At 36.0% G+C, this 21,239-nt stretch overlaps 1 protein-coding gene across 5 annotated transcripts in view; it reads left to right on the top strand.

The window, feature by feature from the left end:
- RGS7 (regulator of G protein signaling 7) overlaps positions 1-21,239 on the top strand; it is a 174,481-nt gene that overhangs the window by 62,948 nt on the left and 90,294 nt on the right. For all 5 annotated transcript variants that reach the window (XM_015816681.1, XM_015816683.1, XM_015816680.1 and 2 more), the window contains exon 2: positions 13,231-13,327. In XM_015816681.1, coding sequence (XP_015672167.1) covers positions 13,231-13,327 — 97 coding nt within the window. The remainder of the gene's footprint in view (positions 1-13,230; positions 13,328-21,239) is intronic.

The raw sequence follows: 21,239 nt of genomic DNA on the forward strand, positions 1-21,239 counted from the left end.
TGAAATTTAATGTGGAGAAAAGCAAGGTTTTACACTTAGGCAGGAGAAACCATACATACAAGTACAGATTAGGTAAAACCTGGCTCAAAAACAATAACTGTGAGAGGGACCTTGGAGTGCTAGTGGACGATCACTTAAATATGATCCAGTAGTGTGTGGCAGCAGCCAAAAAAGCTAATACAATCCTTGGTTGTATAAACAGAGACATAGAATCAAAACCACATGAAGTGTTAGTCTTGGTAAGGCCACACCTGGAATACTGGAATACTGCATCCACTTTTGGCCAACACATTACAAAAAAAATGTTGAGACTTTGGAAAAAGTGCAAAGAAGAGCAACTAAGATTATTAAAGGCATGGAGATTAAACCATGAAGAATGGTTGCAAGATTTGGGTTTGGCTAATCTAGAGAAAAGAAGAACTGGGAGGGGGCATGATAGCAGTATTCCAGTATTTGAGAAGTTGCCACAAAGAGGAGGGAGTCAACCTATTTTCCAAAGCACCAGAGGGCTGCACAAGAAACAATGGATGGAAACTGATCAAGGAGAGAAACGACCTGGAATTAAGGAGAAACTTCCTTAACAGTGAGGACAGTTGAACAGCTTGCCTCCAGAAGTTGTGGGTGCTTCATCATTGGAGGTTTTTAAGAAGAGACTTCACAGCCACTTGTCTGAAGCGGTATAGGGTCTCCTGCATGAGCAGGGGGTTGGATTAGAAGACCTCCGAGGTCCCTTCCAGCTCTATTCTGATTGACTGATTTTTTTTTCTTTTTGCTTCTTTGGGGTGTGTGTGTCCCTTGCCCACTGTACTGTGATTTTTGCCCTAGTTGAGTGACCGTATGATTATTTTCTCAGTTTTCCTGCTTCCTCATATGGAGAGGGATGGTAGTTTAGTGTCCGAGCACACTCTGCAGATTCAGTCTAAGGTAGTAGAAGACGTCTCTTTCTGAAACACTGGAAAACTGCTGTCTGGCAGATAGCAAAATACTAGATAGACCCGGGGCATGATACAGTGAAAGCTATCCTTTTATATATGACATTTTTAGTAACCCTAGCCTTCCACCAAAGGATCCAAGACATATGACTAATGAGGATATAGTATCTGTCTCTATCGAACAAACACAATCTGAAAATGCCTTTACATAGATGGTGGAAGTGCCAGGAGAGAAAGCACTAATGAATGATGGTTTCCTGTTACTATACTTCTGTGGGGAGTACAAAAGGAGAAGCCATACATCTTCTCTGTAGGGGCAGTGCTAAATTGCTTCCACAGACTCAGCAAGCATATTAAGAAATATTTTTTCCCTTGCACTGTCTGAATAGCATTAGATACATGAAGAACTTAGAATAGTATTGACCTTTGGAAGAAACAGAGCTATACAATTAAAGTTTTGTAATTTCATATATTAAAAAAACCCCTGCTTATTTAGTTATCTGTTTCTTACAAATATGCAAATCTGTGCTTGTTTACCTGAAAACAAGCCTTCTGGATATAAAATAATTTACCGATAGATGCACTACACACTTCACTCTATTAGTGCTTCTGATATTTACTTGAAAGAGAGTACATTCAGTATTTTTCAAATACTTTTTGAATGCAAAACATTTGGTTTTGGAAGTAGAACAACAGTTTAATGTTGAAAGGGTTTAATCTTTTCAACCTATTATAGCAACGAAAGCAAAATGTTAGTCTGAGAAGAATAGGTTATTCCAGAACAGTCCTTAAAAGATTGTGTTAAGCAGGCATTATAGAGAAACATTTTTAACCTGGAAACCAGTAATAAAAATTGTACAGCATTTTGCTTGACAAATATGAAGGAACCTATTTTTTATATATCCATGGAGAAAGCTGCATTTATTTTAAATAGGCTGCATTTCAGGCAGTAAATTGTAACACGTTTTAAATTAACTTAGCCAAAAACCAAAAATACACTAAAGTCCCCGGGTGTTCACGAGATGGAGTGTCTTATCTGTTTTAAGAGGGAGTGGAGATCATTCAGAACACCAATAGATAGTAGACTCTGAAAAAAATGGCTGACATTGAAAATATGTCTCTAGCTGTGATTGAATTCTTATAGCAGATATTTACCTTTTAAAGGAATTTTAGCTATAATAATCACCTTGTTAAAAAGAGCACACCATTGAGGATTTAACGTTGAACTGGATTCTAAAAAGCAAGCAAGCTGTTGATCAATTAATCAACAAAACAAACTGGACAGGGAAGATAAATAGGAAATTACCTGGCAACTGATTTATTTTGAGCTTTCCATTTTCACTGTTAATATTTTTATTTAAAAATAGCCTCCATTAATTCTGTGAAACAGGTGCGAACTTCCCCTCAGTCCATCCGGCTCAAATAATGCTATTAGACAGTACAAATGACAAACAAATTTCCATGACTTGATCAACGTATGGCACTATTCTTTATGAAATTTCAGGATTATATTGCTGAAAGTTAGGTCATCTGAAACAAGAAATTGACCTCAATCTGGTCTGGATCTGTTTACTCTGATTTTTGTGCTAATCCTCATATAGTATTAGGATAGAAGCATTATACCACATGATTATATGTAGTACAATATGAGAATATTGTAACCAGTTATTAAGAAAAAAGACAAAAGCTACCATCCTAAACACATTTTTCAGATGATTAATGTATATGAGTGATCAGCCAGTGCTGATCCTTATTTGCGACCTTCTGGAGTTTACCTATTTGTTTATTGGGAGCGCTGTAGCCTTTGAATTTCCTTCTGACCATGACAATATTAACACATTCATCCAAGAGCTGTTTGTCATTCCACTTTCTTTCTTCCTTTTTTTTTGTTTTCTTATTTTATTTAATCTTTTCCCAATTGTTATTCAAAACTCCTTAAAGTTATTTTCTAGGACAACTTGTAGTACTGGGTAGACTATATGTTCTTAAGAGTATTGTGGAACCTAAAGTCTTTCTTTGGGTTGGCATAAATGAAGTCTCCCCCCCCCCCGGTAAAGTACATACAGTAGATACTTGTGAAGAAACTTTTAAGCAATTCCAGTACCAGCAGTCTTGAGTTCCTCTTTGTAGCGGCTATGTCCAATTGTGCTTTCATTGGTTGCACCATTGAGGATCTCTCCAATTTGTACTTTCCAGTCCTCTAGTACTTTCTAGCTCTTCTTCAGGCACAGAAGTCAATCTCAGAAGGGCTGTTTTGAAATGTGTTCCACTGGACCATCTCTTAGCTATCAGGATAGTCAAAACAGAGGCCAGAGTGAAGGAAGGCTGATAATTTACAAAAAAACTACAGATGCGGGATAATAACTAAATCATTTTTGTCACATGTTATGCACTGCCTAAATATCATTGAGGTTTCCTGCTAACAGTTGGTCACGTGTCTTAAAACATCTGGTCTAGGAAATGAGGGAGAATTTTTAAGAAGTGTATGCTATATTTGGGGCTTTCAACTCATCGGTATGGTGTAGAAATTCTCCCTTTTCTTTCCTGAAAATACATTCCATTCAGTTTCTCTGTAAATCTCCGTATATTCCTTTAGTCTTCCTTGAAAGATGGACCTATCATAAGTTTCCCTTATTCTGTGTCATTGGAAAGGTTGCTGCATGAATGGTTGTAAGTTGAAGATCACCCATATTGACACTGGGAGACTGTGTCAAAAAGGTCTACTTCATATGGGCTGTTCTTTTACCAGGTCTTGGTCTTTACTCTTCTTTTCTTTTACAAGTCTAATTCTCCTCCAGGTTTTAACTGGAACTATGAATAACTTGAATTCTGCCTTATTCAAATTATTAAAATTAAATAAAAAAAATACAGCCAGCTGCACAATTAAAGGGGGAAATGTATGTTGAGAAATTCACAACTCCAAAGAATTGCCAACTATAATAAAATTCTGGTCTTGCATATTACAGCACTAGCCAAGGATAAATTTGTATGACAAATCCCCAACATCTGTTTGCCTAGAATGGGAAGCCTGTGCTGATATGATAACTCAGCTGAGCCACTTTAAGCACTGTAATTGCAACTCTAGGAGAAGTCATGGTGATTGCCTTTGGATCAGGACTGGAAACAGTAGGGAATCAGGAAGTAAAGTTTTGCTTTTGAAAATGGGTAAAATCAGGCTTGTTTTCCTTTGCAGTTTGCCAGGAAACCTCTGAGGTGTATATTCAAGCCAATTCATTCAAGGAATAACATATTCACATAGCCTAGAGGAGTGTATAGAAGAGAGACTGGCCACTGTGGCTAGAGAAATTCATGCACATGGCAGCTTTGTTCTTGCCTACGAATAGAGAAATCAAACATATCTTTGGGGAGAATAAAAAGAAAATACAAGGCATACAACTGACGGTATAAAAAGCAGAACAAATTCCTCATATTAAGGCAGGCTCTTGAATCAACTTACTGAAGAAAAATTGTTCAGTTCTTAGGTCCATTTTGTAACCCTTATTTAGGTATCTTTTCAGCCTCCTTAATTAACCATTTTTTCTGCATAATATTTTTAATGCTCCACTAGTTGCATCTTAGAAGCAGTTATTAAGGAAGCAGAAATAGTAGCATTAATGAGTAAGTACTTATCAAAACATAAACAGAAGTCCGATCATGCATTTGCACAGCAATTGATAATAGTACGACTGATGGACCATACTATTACATAGTATGGCTGATGCCAGTTTATATTTTTTTCAAACTTGAATGTAAGGTAGATGTAATGTAAGGTTGATAAAATCTGGGTTTGATCAGTAACTGGAAGAGAAAGATTCCATGTCTCTCAAAACATCATGGAATAATTGCTGATAAGTTAAACGAGTAATGTTTAATGCGTTCATTCCTTCTTCTTCACCTACATTCTTCAGGGAATGCTTTGTCACTTCATAATGGAAGGACAAAGTGATGGAATATGGTTGACGACAAGCTCTAAGTTTACGGTCAAAATTCACTGTTCTTGGGCCCACTTCTTGGTAGTGGCTCCACATCTTTGGAGTTACCTTCCTAGGGAGGTCATTGTTGTTTTAAATTAAAAACATCTAGAGTTCTTTAAAATCTGCATTCTGTGGTGTTTGTGGTACTTTGCTGTTTTATACATTTTCTTCTTTTCTCTTTTCATAGTCAAACAATTTGTTGAAATTCCAGAATTGTGTTATTATCTAAGAAAACAATGCATTAGCATGTTTTTTTATTAGGCCTATATCTCAACTTTACTTTATATAACTCAAGGTGATGTACACAATGCTTCCTCTTCCTGTTTTCTCCATAACAACATTTTTTTGGGAGGGGGGGGTGTTGTGCCAAGAGAGTGAGACTGGCCCAAAGTCATGCAGATACTTTCTAAACCTAAGGGAGGAATAGAATGTCTTGGTTTTGAGTTAAGCATCTTAACTACAACACCATGTCATAAGTTTTCAATTTCATAAGAGTTCAATTTCTTATATTGTCAGTTTTGAAACTGGAAATGGATACTAGTGGTAAGGGCATGATGGAGGGGGATTATGTATGCTTCTTGTTAAATTTTGGACTGGAAAATTTATTTTTTTAAATTAGTTCATCTCATGCACCAACTTTTCCCTCCTATTTGAAGTGATATGATGTTCTAATATACCCTACTCAAGACTCATCATTTAGATTTTACAGCAGCAAAAGCACACAGCCAGTCATTGACAAATCACAACCCACATCCAGGTACAACAATGGTATTTACTACTGGATGGTAGCTACGCACATTCATCATAAATCAAGGCTATGTCAAGATTCACATCAACTCTCTAATAAAGTATTCAGTGAAAGGATCCAGCCTATATTATACTTGTAGAGTAATCAGATCTGTGAAGACTCATATAGAGCAACCCTATATGTTTATTCAAAAGGAAAAATCCATTGCTTTCAAAGGACTCACATTCAGGAAACTGGAATGTCTTTTTGCTTCTATCCAAAGAAAACCATAAAAGTCATTAGTTATTTTGTTATGATCAAACTATGATCTGGTATTATACCCTTTGTTCAGTTTTGAAGCAGGAGACCGTGATTTATTTTAAAGGTAAACTTTTTATCAGTGTTGTTATATTTATTTCAAGGCCTTGAACACATTTGGAATGGCTCTTATTATGTCCAGCTCTTATGGGCTTCAGTCATAAATGTTACAGCGATTTTTGTTTTTCAAACCACTTCCAATAGATGCTTTTGACAAATCAGATTTTTCCCTAACTTACAACATTCTCAACAGAAGGCATGTTATAAAGTACCGTTATCCCAAATGTTCCTTTGAGAACAACACCTGTAACATGCATTTGCCCACTCACAGAGCTCCTGGGTTAAAATGAGATATACAAATCATCATAAAACTTTATGTTTTAAAAAATTGAAACACCTTAAAGCAATTTTATTACATCTAAGTGTTTTGATCAGTGACAGGGCTGCATACAGTGGCATGTTATGTCGTTTTAGTGAATTGGGGTTTTTTAATGCTAAAAATACAACAGTTGTACAAAATTTGAATTTTGTTTCCTCAATTTATAAATCTTTATATTTAATTTGTACATAGCTCCTGATCCCTGTAATTTGTCTATTGTTTTATATGCAGCTTTCCAAAATAAACAATTTTTTACAAAATTCTTCAGCAGAGAACAACATTGATTTAGGCTGCTGTATCCCTGCCATGAAAAAGTCCACATAGGTGGCTCAAGATATTTTGAGGGTGGATTTCTTTTACGTTCCAGGTTCAAATATAAGTAGAATTGTAAACTCTCTAGTAACTGATAATTTGAGCTTCAGAATAGGTCACATCCTTTCCAAGGAAAAAGATCCTGAGCAAATTCTCTGGCTTCTTGCTGGAAGAGTGGGGGAAGTCCTTTCTGAATCTCATGGGAGCTACTGCCAGCTAATGTAGAAAATACTAAATGGACCAATCTCCAAATAAAGCACTTTTTTATGTCTTTACGCACAGACAAAGATAATTTAGATTCTGCATGATTATGAACTGAATAATTTGAAGTACTCCTTCTGGGAAAGCTTCAGGCATAAGAGAGGAGAGTAATACTGGATGTGGATAGTGGATGCAGAATGAGTCAGATATTGGTATTGGCTTTCTTTTGATCTAGCAGTATAATGTCTAAAAGGAGACTTAAGTATTTTCCCCACAGTGAGCTCTATACACTCTCTCACATCCTATAGCCACATTCTCATATGATTTCCCCCTTGTTATTAAATAATGCCACAATAAGCTCAGAATAGCCCCTTTCAGATTGCAAAAAACCTCAAACTGAATCCATCCTCTGCTTCTTTATATAGAGTGAATATGCACACAGTATCACTGTACAGTTGACAAAAAGCCTCACACGGAGAGAGCCTGGATACATATGATTCAACACCCATGGGCTTTGCCCAGAGATTCAGTTGATTGCCTGGGTTCAAAGCTTGGACTTGTTGGTATAACCCCATTATTGTCAGAGAATAAAATTCAGACGGTTCATGGATGGCTTGGCTTGGGAAACTGAACAAAGACCGAATTAATGACAAAATAAACTTAAACTGCTGAATTTTTCAATTGACATGGCAAGGGAATGACCCATTTTGCTATTCAGAGAGCATGAGACCAACCTTTGTCAGAATCTCATAATATTCTGGTAATTTCACATGGAGATTTCAGGTGAAAATGCTGTAATATCTACTGCTTTCAGGTAGTAAGACTTAATGGGACCCTTGATTTTCAACAATTATTAATATTTTCATGGGACACCTTAGGTGCATCACACCTAAAAATTGTGCCAACCTCTAAACCAGAAGAAGTAGAGGTCATTTCTTTCTCTTCTTTTCATGTCTCTTCATGTATTGTTTAAATTATGTATGTTGTTTTTTTCTTTTTCCTCTTGGGCCCAAGTTACCTTGTAGAGCATAGATTACAGTGTTCCTACTCTTAATATTCCTCTTCCTGAAAAACATCCATCCACTCAGATTCTTTTTTGAGCGGAGGGGGATACTTTCTCAAGTTCTTTTTTATGGAAAAACTTTTGAAATTTTATGTGGACCTTAAGCTACCTTTACTAAAAAAAAACCACCTATGTAAGCTAGGGTCTCTTGTGTTTTGTTTCAGAGTTATTTTCAGGTTTATTGAACAAACAGCAGTGCAAATCTGAAAACAGAATACCTGAATAATATCAGAAGAATTTATTCCCTGAAACCAAACATCTTTCAGCCATCCTTAGAGAGGCACACATCCCCTCTCAACATTTGTTTGTAATATGCAGTTAATAAAAAATGAACACCTTGAGATTCAATTAATTTCTTCATAAAATACGATATCTATTAGCTTATCCTGGTAAATGTGTACATTTAGCAACAAATGAGAGAAATTCAAATTAAATTTGGTCATTTACAAAGCCCTTAGTGAGCTTGCTAATAAATGTTAGGATTTTTCAATTCAACTCCCCATCTCACACAAATGTTACAAATTAGAGCATATCGAGTTTTGGATCTTTGCTAGAGCATCTCCTTGGCTTGTATTGTGGTATCTCTGTGACTGCTGTTTTCTCAGTGATACTTCCCCTCCTCCCCATTTTGAAAATGTCAAATTCCCTTATTGGTTTCCGAACTATGATTTTCTTCTTCCTCCCCATGGCAGCTCTTTTGCACCTTCTGCACAGTTGGATTTGTTGTCTTTTTTTAAAAAAAACACAGAGTGCAATATTGCATTCTCAGAGCTGGTCTGGATGATACTGATAGGAGATAAACAGACCACTAGACAGGAAATGCTGAAGCAAAGCTAAGGAGCTAATTCTTTACTTTGTAGTTTCAGAAGTCAACAATGGCCTCTCAGGGAGAGAGGCGACCATGCTAGAAAACAACACTTTTCTGATTTGCCTGTTCAGTAAAAATTTGACAAGTATTTCAGTGTTTTATCCTAATTCAGCTGTAACAGATTCTAGCTAGGCAAGCAGAACAGAAAATGGCTTTAGTACATAAAGTTTGGCTTTAGTATATTATGGCTTTAGCACATTATGTTAGTGAGAACATAATTATTTGCATTTGAATAAAACATACCTTTGTCAGGGATACTGCATTTATCTGAAAGAAGGATAAAATTTAGGACAGTTTTGATACTGTGGGAAGTCAGAGCCCCCCAGAGAAGGAAATATTAAAAGGGCAGAAAAACATATTTTTCCTCAAAAGGATTTTTAAAAGCAGAAACCAACCCTGGCCCCAAATCTATCCCCAAGCAGGAGCCAGCCCTATACAAATGCAAATGTAAAACCATCAGAAAGTTGGAGCCAGAGAACTCAAGAAGACAAAGAGACTTAAAATCTGCATACCTCACCCAAACTCTAAGAGTCATTAGCCCAGCCCCAGGGAAGCAGGATATGACTTTTGGGACATAATAGGACTAACCCATTACCATCAAGTATACCAGAGAGGCACACCTAGACTCAGGTCAGAATATGTGACATAGGAAATAGCCTCAAAGTTCATGCCACAGGAACAGGAAACCATTCCAAACAAAAGGCTAGAGAGGGTATAAAAACCTACTGCCCACGAGCTCAGGCTCTCTCTCCTCTGGTCTTTCCTGCAAGAACCATCTTTCTGCTTCTTCAATAAACTGTAACCATCTTCCCAAGGCAGTCGCCATGTTGCTTATTTATTCCCAGCTTGGATGAACCAGGCTGAAGACTTTACTTCCAACAATGATACCATATTGATCTGGGGAAAAAAAGATGAATTATTCATAGAAAAGAATGTGCCCCATTTTACTACATCTTCAGTTAATTTAAAGATGCTAATTGTTTCTTTAGGAAGCAAACTTTTTTTACGGGGAAAATAATATTCCTTTCAGGTACATGGAATAACGCAGGAAAAACTGGGATTAAATTAATTGGTAATACAGTTATGGGTTTCTGTGAACTCAGATTTAATTTTGTAATGCAGAATAAATTCAAGAAAGATACATCTATACACAACTAAAGGTCTCATTATGATCTTTAATAGTGTGAAACAGTGCAGCATAGGCAACAATGTGTTGAACCAAGGTACAGAATATGTCTAACATCTGGGACCCATGACTCTGGAGGGAATAAAATTAGGGGAAGTTGTAGCTGCTTCAGTGCTACTCTCTTGCAATCCCTCGCTCCCTCTTCCACCCAGCAGTAGTAATTTACTTGTCTGTTGGGAAGGTAAGGGAGATTTCCAATGCGTCCTACCAAATTCCCACAAGGAAACTTAATGGGGTTTCGCAGTTTCCTTGCTTCTATTCCCATTGCTTTTTTGCCTCCCCTTAAGTCATTTTGTTTCTCTGTTTAGGTAAGGAAATATTTCTGAAATGATCGCCCTTCAGATTATCTAGTAGCATTTATAGATGAAGTGCTTGTCTACTGAGAGTCTAAATTTGAAGGAGTTCAAGCGAAAGAGGAGAGAATAGTTTGCGCATCTGTCAGAATCATGTCTTTGTTTGTGTTCTGTAGGCATTGGTGGTGCTTGGCGGCATGCATTTTGAGGCACCAACGATGATGGTTGTGATATTTGTGGTACTGGATTCACTGAGTTTTAAAAATATACTGATGGGCTGCACAGGGCTGTTTTTAAGCCTCATGCTGTGCAGGCCTGAACTAGTTTCTTATGAAATCACCTTGGGGAGAATACTTTCTCCAAACTGAGACATTGCTGTGGAAATTCACACTTTTAAAACTCTGCATATTTATATCCCTTCCCAGCATTTGGTTTTAGAAGACCTTAATTTTGTGAGGAAATACATTTTAGCTCTTGCTGAACTGGTTTTTTTTGTTCCTGTATTTTTAGTCTGTTTCTAGCCTGCCTGGATATTTTATATGTTTGTTACCCTGATTCTTAGTCTCTGCTTTGTATATTGCAATTTATGCAGCATTCTGTGTTTAATTGATTTTATAATCGTATAGTTGCATGTTTTATCTGCATTACCCTCAGGTTTATAGAATTATTCTTAAGCTGAATGAATACATAATATTGATGCTTTTAATGGTCTTAGCTCTGCATGATTTTTAAATTAGCTGCTGTGTTAATGGGTTAAGTTTGTTTTATCTTTGTTTGTTCCCTTGTATTCTCCACTTGGAGAACAATTTGTTACAGGAAACTATAAATAAGTGAATGCTTTGACCAAGTGTGAAAAATGGCAACTAGAGACTATGAGAAGAGAAGGCTGTATTGCTCGGAAGACACAATCTTTCCTTTGAAAATGGGGTGGGCAGGGTTTTACAACTTGATTCAAAATTATTTGCAAAGGGTACAAACATAGTTTCAATTGGCATTTGACTCCCATGCATATTAATATAAAAACACATTGAAATCTTAAATGAAATATTATCAGTCATTATGGATATGTGAGTGTGAGTGAAAAGGGAACATCCTTTGTTCTCTTATATTTAAAAGAAGGCTGCTTTATCTTGATCAGAAAGGAAGACTGAACCATATCACAGGGACATGTCTGCAAAAATACACATACAAACAACATGCAATAGAGGTTGGAATACTTTCTAGGAAGCTGTCGTTTAAATTAAAATCTTTTTAAAGATAAGTCATATTTCAGTTTTTTTCATACTTTCCATTTTTCAAATGTACCTTGAAAGCGGACTGTTTTTGACATAACATCTACATTTTCAGTGTCAAATAGCTTATCTAAACATCTCCCCCCAACAAACTCTGCAAGCTAACCCAGGACAGCTGAGAAGATCATAGGAAGCTCGCTTCCTGGTATTCAGGATGCTGCTTATAAGCACTATCTGCTTATAGAGCTCAAAGCATTGTTAGAGACCCCACACACCCACTTTACGGTCTGTTTCTGTTGCTCCCCTCTGGGAGGAGGTTTTGAAGTATTTCTAGCAGGACTATCCGATTCCGTAATAGCTTTGTTCCCTATGCTATCCGTCTGGTAAACTCGCAACATTCGTTTTTCTTGCCATCCACATGTATACACAACCCAAATTAGACTGTTGTTTCTCTGTGTCATATAATATATGTGGGTATATGTATAATTCTGTATTTATTTATTTTTGTCATATTTATGTAGTGTACATCGGAGGTGGTGACCCTTGAGAGCTATATGTAATGAAATTTCATTTTAATGTATGCCGATTAGTATACATTCAAAGTGACAATAAAGTTATTATTCTTTTCTGTTCTATTCCCCCCCCCAACAAACTCTGCAAGCTAACCCAGGCCTTTAATGAGAAATTTTAATTTTCCAGGTTTCAAGTATAAAAAATGCTATGTTTAACTGAAAAAATGTAGCATTAAATAATCAACACTCCCAATCTGTGATATCATAGAAATAGAGCCATATATATCACATTCAGTGCCAGAATTATATATGAATGAGTGAGTCATTTAAGAATTTAGTAAAGATGTACTCAAAATTATTAATACTCAGCTGACAATTGTTTTACTAACTAATGAACAAATGCTTACTACTATATTCAATATATTGAACTTTGAAGAAGGATGTATGTATGTTTAAGTGCTATTATATTCATTGTAGAGAAGCTGAAAACAATGTTGGGTACAGAATACTTTTTGACAACATTAGATGAAATGATTAGCTCAGTAAATAAACTTCGTTCTTAGCCTCATTCCTGTCTCTTCCTTCAGTTTACATATCATCAAAGCTGTATTTATGGACAGTTCTCATGAGAGCTTTGACCTTGAGTGTTAATTGCCAGGGTAGTGTTTAAAGTCTTGGATCTGGTTCAATATAGTCATTAAGATCTTGGATCGGGAAAATCCTGATTCAAGTCAGCATTTGACCATGGAGGTTACTTGTTGCTTTGGCCAAGTTACTGTCTTTATATCTAGATTTTTTTACAGCTTTCTCCAGAGCTTTCTTCATTAATAGCATGAGGATTAATTTTAGTGGAGACGCCTCTGCATGTTGTTTTAAGCTCTCAAGAGAAAATGTAGGATATGAATGTAGTTACTGTCAGTCAATCAATCTATCAGAATAATTAAGATTCAGGACAGATAAAAATTGTTTCTTGATACAGAAAATAGTTATCTTAGAATTGATGCCAAAAGAGATGATGGTGGCCTCTAGCTTAGATGGTCTTAATTTAGCTATTAGTAGCTACTGTTTATGAAAGCTACATATACTAATTGCAATATGAGAGGTAATTTTCTTCACTTAGGCATTTAGTTTGGTCACTGTGGCAACAGGGTACTGAATTAGATCAACTTAAGACTCATCCAGTCTGTTTACTACTCAAGAACATAATATGTTTATTTGTTCCTTTTTGTCCAGATGGAAGATGTCATAGCTCGTATGCAAGATGAGAAAAATGGGATTCCTATTCGTACAGTCAAAAGCTTTCTCTCCAAGATTCCCAGTGTTTTCTCTGGTAAGATTCAAAATACATCTTGTGATTCATTCAGTACTGGAAAAAAATACATGTGAACAATGATAAAATAGAAAATTAGTACAGACAAGACTCAAAATAATTACTACAAGTCTGTAGTAATTTATAATAAGGTTTAATTTGGATTAGTAGTTTATATTGCAAGTTCCATGCTGGGTTAGCACATTATTTTGGATACTATGCTTCCCCTGCCCCCAGCAATTTCTTCTTTGGAAGATCTGGAGCTTCTCAAGAAGCCATGTTGTCAACGCTGCAAATACTGTATATTCTTGCTTTGACAATATGCAGAACTGTCTGGTATTTTTATAGTTAAACCAGGCAACAGGGAAAAAGGGAGGAGAATAAGGATAGCCCAGGAAAAAGAAACTGGAAGTAAATCACATCTTCCAAGTTGATTGGAAGATGTGAACCATGACCCCACAAGGGGGGGGAAATGCTTAGAATGTATATGCGTAACGGAAGAGAAGCCAGACCTAAGCATTTCCACCATGCTGTACTGACGTCTCTGTAACCTTAATAAATGCTTTTAGGAAAAAATATGCCTGAAAGTCCTTTTAAGTGTTTCATTAATCAGACACATGACATCATGCTTAGGTCCACCCTCATTTTAAAACGATCTGGGGTCCTGAACTCCATCCACTGCCTCTAAGCTAAGAGCTGCTGGTAAAGATTCGGGGAAGATCTGACTATGAAGATCTGGAAGATTAATATTGACAAGTGTCTCTTCCTCAGAAAATAGAAAAATAAAAATAAATAAAAAAGACAAGATTACAAAGAAGCAACTTCTGATCTTTTTGACAATGGATTTAAATGCATTTAGATTTTACCTTCTTTCTCTAAAGTTACATCATAATTCTTTCTTCTATTAGCGATTGTTTCTAACTATCAAACCTATAAATCACAAGCTCATTTTTTTCTTTATCTTTTCAACAAAAGGTCCATAAGGATCCAGTCCAGTCACTTTTGTTTTGCACAACTCATTTTTATTTCCATTTCTCTTATTGTTTGCAGTATTTCCACTTTGTGAACACTAATAAGCAAATTCTTAATTATCTAAAACATCCAGATTTTTAAAAAAGATCTATGGCTTTCAGAAAAATAACTTTCCATCATATTAAAGATTTTTTTTTTTTGCTAATTTAACTTGAGTCATTTTAATATCTTTATCAGAAGTTTTATCTTTTTGTGGACAAATTATTCCATTCCAATCTTTCATTAAACTCCAGTTTCCATATAGTTAACTAATTAATTATATTAGTAAATCGATAATTCATTGTAAAATGTTACCTTATCCTTATTTGGAGTATATATTTCAATTATCAAAGTCCTGGCCCCATGCAAAATAGCTTCAACCCCGACTTTACTATAGTAATCAATAGTCAGTTGGGGTCATAGTTTGGGGTTTAATTACAATACAACTCTATTTCTCTTTTTGACTCCTTTTTGACTCCTGCTGAAATAAATTCTTCGCCCAAATTTTTGCAATTCAAATATTTTGTATCTTTTTCATAATCTGAATTTCTGGCAAACAGACTACTGGTACATCTTGTTTTAATTTGATTGGCAAATATCTCTTGAGGGAAACATTCTTGGATATCTCCTCAATATGTGGACTGTTCCCTACTTATTCCAAGAAAGAAGCCGAGTCCTGCCTGTTGTGGAGAATGCTGATATGAAAAAAAAGAAGTGATCTTAGTTGGTTAACAGGTGCAGAAATGCCAGTTTATGGAGAAGAGTAGGATTTCTTAAACATCTACTCATTAATGAAGACCGTTTCACCAAGTTCCCTTTAATGGCCTGTAACTGAGCTCTGGGGGAATGGGATTTTCAAATCTCAGGCTTAAATTTGCAATATCCGAGGTGCTGATGGTCAGAAGCAATGAACTTTCCTCTCCTTCATGTAGTTACAACATAAATATAGAGAAGAATATTTATAGCTCAGGGTTGAAATGAAAGGTCCTTGGTGCTCTCTGAATTTGGTTGATTTCTTGCAGATGTTTCATTACCCAAACTATGTAGCATTATTAGTACACTGATGATATTATTTAGTTTGGGTAATGAAATATCTGCAAGAAAACAGTCAAGCTCAGAGAACACCAAGGACTCCTCACAACATAAACATGTACTGCCTATTTAGCTATGTCAACATAACAGTGCCTCAATCTGATGTCAGTTCTTACCTAAAGTGACAGACTCGTATCATCCTTAGTTGTACTAATATTAAAATATCACTGTTATTGCTTCATGGTGTGACCTTTCTTCTGCTTGTCAGATGTGACTGAGACTGCTTTTGAACATAGGTTTAACACTGTTTGGAATAGCATTCACCTTGTGTCCAATACTACTCCAACTAATAGCTAATAACAAGAATTCATCCTGGGTCCAAGAATACTCTTGGTTCCTGACTTTTATTGATTTACTTTTTAATGTAGCTTAGCTGTGTCTTGCACAGAACAGTAGGGGTGAGAGGTGTGCAGAGTTTCTCTGCAAGGTGTTGAGTAAGGAATGAAACTGACTGGAACATTCTAGAGCAGGGGTGTCAAACTCACAATGTCACGTGATGTGTCACGACGTATTATGACTTTTTTTGCCATTGCCAGCAATGGGGTGGGTGCGGTTTCGCTATGATGCATCCGGCCTGTGGGCCGGCAGTTTGATACCCCTATTCTAGAGGTTTTTTACTTGGGAACACTGGGATGTGATGCAGAAGACATTACATAATGGTGGAGAAAATCTAGAAATGAATCTGACTGAGCTCAGTATAAAGACTACATTGTGGTAAGAAGAGAAGTAAAGTAGCTCTACTGTATTTTTCTTATTGCATTGCCAGATTGTTGGCCAGGGACCTTCTTTAGGGTCCCTAATTCCCTGGTTTGTCAATAAAGACACTAAGATATAGCCAAGTTTTGACATTCATGAAGTCCAGTGATGTGCAAGAGCCAACTGTTAAATTTTCTGGAATTTTGTGAGCCAGTTGACAGAAGGATGCTTCAGTGCCTAGCAGGTCAATCAACTGTTCTGTGGCCAGGTAGAGAACTAGAGGAAGAGCTTTGTATATATCTGATATTTTTTCTCTACCCAGAACTTTATTACGTGTTGGTTTGTGCAGAGTAATGATTTTTATAGAAAAAAACAAGAATGAAGTTATTGGTGGATTGGGTTTGATGAATGAGCCTTTATTATTTATTATACATCTAAATCAGAGTCCATTTTTCCAAGAATACAAGAAAAGCCAAGCACTTGGGAGAGGGGTGTATTTCAGGCTTGGCCATAGTCATACTTAATCATATGTATGTGTGTGCATGCACACACATACAAACACAGAAATCAATTTGTCAATGGGTAGTTTCATGGCATGTATTGCACACACTTGATTGTAACTCTAATAGCTGCCTTTGCGCAGCCTTATTATGCAAAGTGATTATTATAATGGGAGCTGGAATGTAAGCAATTGGTATGTGTTTCCTGAACTTTTGTTGGCCTGGAACAATTTCTATTTCAGTTGAATCAGAACTGAAATGAAATGCAAATGTTACCTTGTTTTTGGCTAGTGATGATATTAAACAACTGAATGGTATTCAATATTCTGTGCCTCTGTTTTGAACTGTTTTATCTTTGCCAAAAAAAATCAGTAGCAAATATGAAAATATAAAGTATCTAGTGAGTTGGTATAATTGGAGCCCAGAGGCTCCCTGATAGGGATCTGCCATTCATATTTGTCATCATTTGACAGAATCAGATATAATCATATTGCAGATTAGATGTGTTCTTGTCTGTCACTGATTGAAAATGAGTATCAGTAATAAGGAAAGCAAGTTGATTTACATCACAGGTGTCAAACGTGCCACGTCACGTGACATGTCATGATGTAGCGTGACTTTTTTTGCATTGCCAGAGCTGGGGTGGGCGCGGCCTCCATATGATGCAATCGGCCCCGGCAGATTGACATCCCTGATTTACATTCTCAAAGGTGGTGATTACAAAGAGAATTGTCTAAACTACGGTAATGATAATGTAAGAAAGTCAGATATGTTAATTATAAAAATAGTGCAGAAGGGTGCACAATTTTTGAATGTTTAAAATGTGATAAAGAGCAGTTGTATAAACATGTTCCCAAAGACTAACCTTTTTTATTTCTTCCTGTTTACTTGAGTTTTCATAGCTGGACCTAAATATTGAAGAATTAATCAAAGGCTTAGGAGGAAAGAGACAACCTTTATAACATGGCTGACTTGTCAGATGTTTCTGCATGATCTATTTTGTTAAATAAAGTTATATATCCTGATTTATTTTATCCCAATTTTTTAGTGAGGTGAATTTTAGTCAATGATTTTTAAAGATGATAAAGGATCAAGAAATTTAATGGGATCTTTTTTTCCAGATTAATGGTTTGAAGATAGAAAAGTCTACATTTGAATTAAATCATTCAGACAACTTCAGTATGGATTAAACTATCTATAATGAACATCTTTGGTTAATTCAGATTGCAATATACAATAGCTTTGGATAAAACTTCTGGGAATTATATTGTGAAATCTATTGGTGGTAATCAAAAGGTTAGCTGCCTTGTTTTACCTCAGTATTTTCTCTACCCTTTTTTGTGTTTTGTCAACACTTAACCTACTGTTCTGCAGGTTTGTTGACCTTGACTCCTACAATCTTTCGAACAATTTGGTCTTTGGGAAAAGCTTGTCTAAGCACATGCTGGAAGTTATCCAGATTCCCCCTGTTGCTGCCAGTACAATTCAAGGACAAGAAAACCTCACATTGTCAAATAGGCTCTATAACTTCAGACTAGGATTCTAGTCAAGCATCTCGCCACCTCTGTGGGTCAACTTGGAACAGAGTCAAAGTCAGGTTGCAAACATCTCAATGCTGTATTCCTCCACTCCTTTTTTTTTTTTAAAAAAATAAGTCATTTCACAGTCTTTTGTTATTGGATGCATTTTTAATAGAAGCCCACCAAGTTGGAATGTATTGGGTTTTTTGAAATGTTAAGAGTAGTATTGTTAAGAAGCTAGATTTAGCAACAAATTAATTTTCTGCTAGACCATTTGCAATAATGGAGAACACTATGCTATTACAGACTCTAAGAGACTGGTTTTTATTGAACTCATTCCCATAAAAAGTGTTATATTGGTTACACTGCTGCCTGCCTAGCAACATTTATTAAGGGGATCAGCATAAATTTTCAGATTTTTCTTTCATCAATATTTTCCAACTTACCTTATATTTTATTCAGATAAGCGACACACAACTGACTAAACTGATTTTATTTGCTTGAATAAAAAGTGTGATCGCAGCCTTTCATTGTTTTTCTTATTTTTCCCTTTTTCAAATAAAGACTTTTAATATTATTTTTGGTTTTGAAATTAACTTTCTTATTTAAAATTTCTTCCAGGTAAGAAATTTATAATTGTTTCCACTTAAGAACTGAAAAGATTTGAGGTTGTCCTTTATGTTTTGGTGGGGTGAAGACAATTTTGTTCTCTTCTTTTCTAAGCTTTAGTTTTTTGCTTTTAAGTTATTCAAGAGTTGGGATTAAGGGAGGATTCTTACTAAAATATTCAGCTCATGAAATAGGACAGGCTAAAGAAGTCCAGCATGGATCTGCTAGGGGTGGCAATTTCTCAGAGTTAACTTTTGAGAAAGTTTTGTTTAAAAAAAAAAAGATATCCACCACCTGTGGAAACCATTGCTCTACTCACTTCCAAATTCTTCCCTGCCTTTATTATTTTTTATAAATAACTCAAGGTAGCGAACATACCTGATTATCCCCTTTCCTCCTCCTATTTTCCTCACAACAACAAACTGTGAGGTGAGTTGGGCTGAGAGAGTGTGACTGTTTCCCCAAATCACCTAAGGAAAGGCGTATAGTTTTAATTATATAAAATTACTTAAAACACATCACATTTAAAAATAGTTTAATGCATAAAATTCTTCTCACATGCTTATTAATAGATGTAACCTCTGTTGTTCTGAGATGGATAGTTGTTAGATTGACAAATATTTTGGGATTCTGATTTCAGTCATAGTGTTTGGCATCTTGACTAAGCTTATTTGTGTATGTGGGGGAGCCCTGTTTCTTGAATGGCATAGAACAGCAGGAAGACAATAGCTAAACTATTAGCGATTCTTGATATATGGTTAAAGAATTTGGTAAGGTTTCAGATTTCCAGTAAAGTGTCAATATAATCCAGTAGATGGTGATGGATTTGATTCTGATGTAGCCTTTAGCTTCTTATATATTGGAATTGTGAACTCCGTCCATCATGCAATGCTGCTGGGGAAAAAACAGATGTCAGAAAATGCGTACTGACATTTTTACAGTAATACTTATGGAAAACATATGTTGCATGATTTACCCTAGTGAGGTGTAGTTCAGATCTTGAAAGTATGTGTAATTCATGCAGATCTGTGATCTTCTTTCAATTGTTGTTCAAGAGTTATTTTTTTTTCACGTATGAATTGTTCTGATTTAAAGATTGTATCCAAGACTGTTTTATTTAGATAAGGTAGCCTTAATTTTCATTTCTTACAGCTGTTTTCATTCATTAATTAGTTCTATCTCTACATTTTATCTGTGTGTGTGTGTGCATGTGCCTCTCTCTGTGCATATTGTTTACATGCTGCCTTTTTTCCTGAAAACCCAAAATGGCATACATAAAGTCACCCCTCATTTTATCAGGTTGAGATATTTCAAAATTACCTAATGAATTCTGTAGCTGATTGGAGACTTGAACATGGATCTTATTAACCTCAATGTAAGATTCTGACCTACTTCTATTCAAATCAGGGATGATAAATTTGAATCATCATTTGAACTTGATGAATATGTGTTTTAACTGTTTCCCACTAAAACTTGTTTAAAAATTATGTTGTTCTACAACGGTTACTTCAAGATCAGTGGCACTGTGTTAACTGAATCCTATTAAGCCATTTTTGTACTATGGTTTGTTGAACTGTTCACAGTTTGGCTAATCCAAAACTAAACAAATTCTCATTATAATTTAGTGTGGTGAAACTAATGTCTTGGTTGGTTAAAGTCCATCTCCCCATATTTTAATAAGGTCACGTGATATCAGATTTATGACATTTTTATACATCACATTTATTGTAATAAGACAACACTACTCTTACAGTGCATTCAGAAAGTATTCAGACCTCCTTCACTTTTGTCAATTTTGCTTTGCTGTAGCCTGATTCTACAATTGTTGAAATTCATTTTTTTCTCATTAATCTACACTCTCATAATGACAAAGTGAAAACAGAATTTTAGAAATGTCTGTAAATTTATTAAAAAGAAAAAAACTGAAATATCACATTGGCATAAGTATTCAGACCCTTCACTCAGTACTTTGTTGAAGTACCTTTGGCAGCAATTACAGCCTTGAGTCTTTTGGGGTATGATGTGACAAGCTTTGGTTTGGGGGATTTCTGCCATTCTTTCTTGCAAATCATCTTAAGCTCAGTCAGGTTGGATGGTAACTATTGGTGGGCAGCCATTTTCAGGTCCCTCCAGAGATGTTCAATAGAGTTCAAGTCAGGGCTCTGGCTGGGCCACTCAAGGACATTCACAGAGTTGTCCCTAAGCCACTCCTGTGTTTGTCTTGCCTGTGGGCTTAGGATCATTGTCATGTTGGAAAGTGAATCTTTGGCCCAGTTTGAGGTCCTGAGCGCTGTGGAACAGGTTTTCATTGAGGATATCCCTGTACTTTGCTCCATTCAGCTTTCCCTCAACCCTAACCAGTCTCCCAGTCCCTGCTGCTGAAAAACACCCCCACAGCATGGTGCTGCCACCACCATGCTTCTCTGTTGGGATGGTATTGGGCAGGTGATGAATGGTGCCTGGTTTCCTCCAAACATAATGTTTATAATTGAGGCTAAACAGTTC

Source organism: Protobothrops mucrosquamatus, unplaced genomic scaffold (assembly GCF_001527695.2).
Source record: "Protobothrops mucrosquamatus isolate PMUCROS unplaced genomic scaffold, P.Mucros_1.0 scaffold480, whole genome shotgun sequence".
In the NCBI taxonomy this organism is placed as follows: Eukaryota; Metazoa; Chordata; class Lepidosauria; order Squamata; family Viperidae; genus Protobothrops; species Protobothrops mucrosquamatus.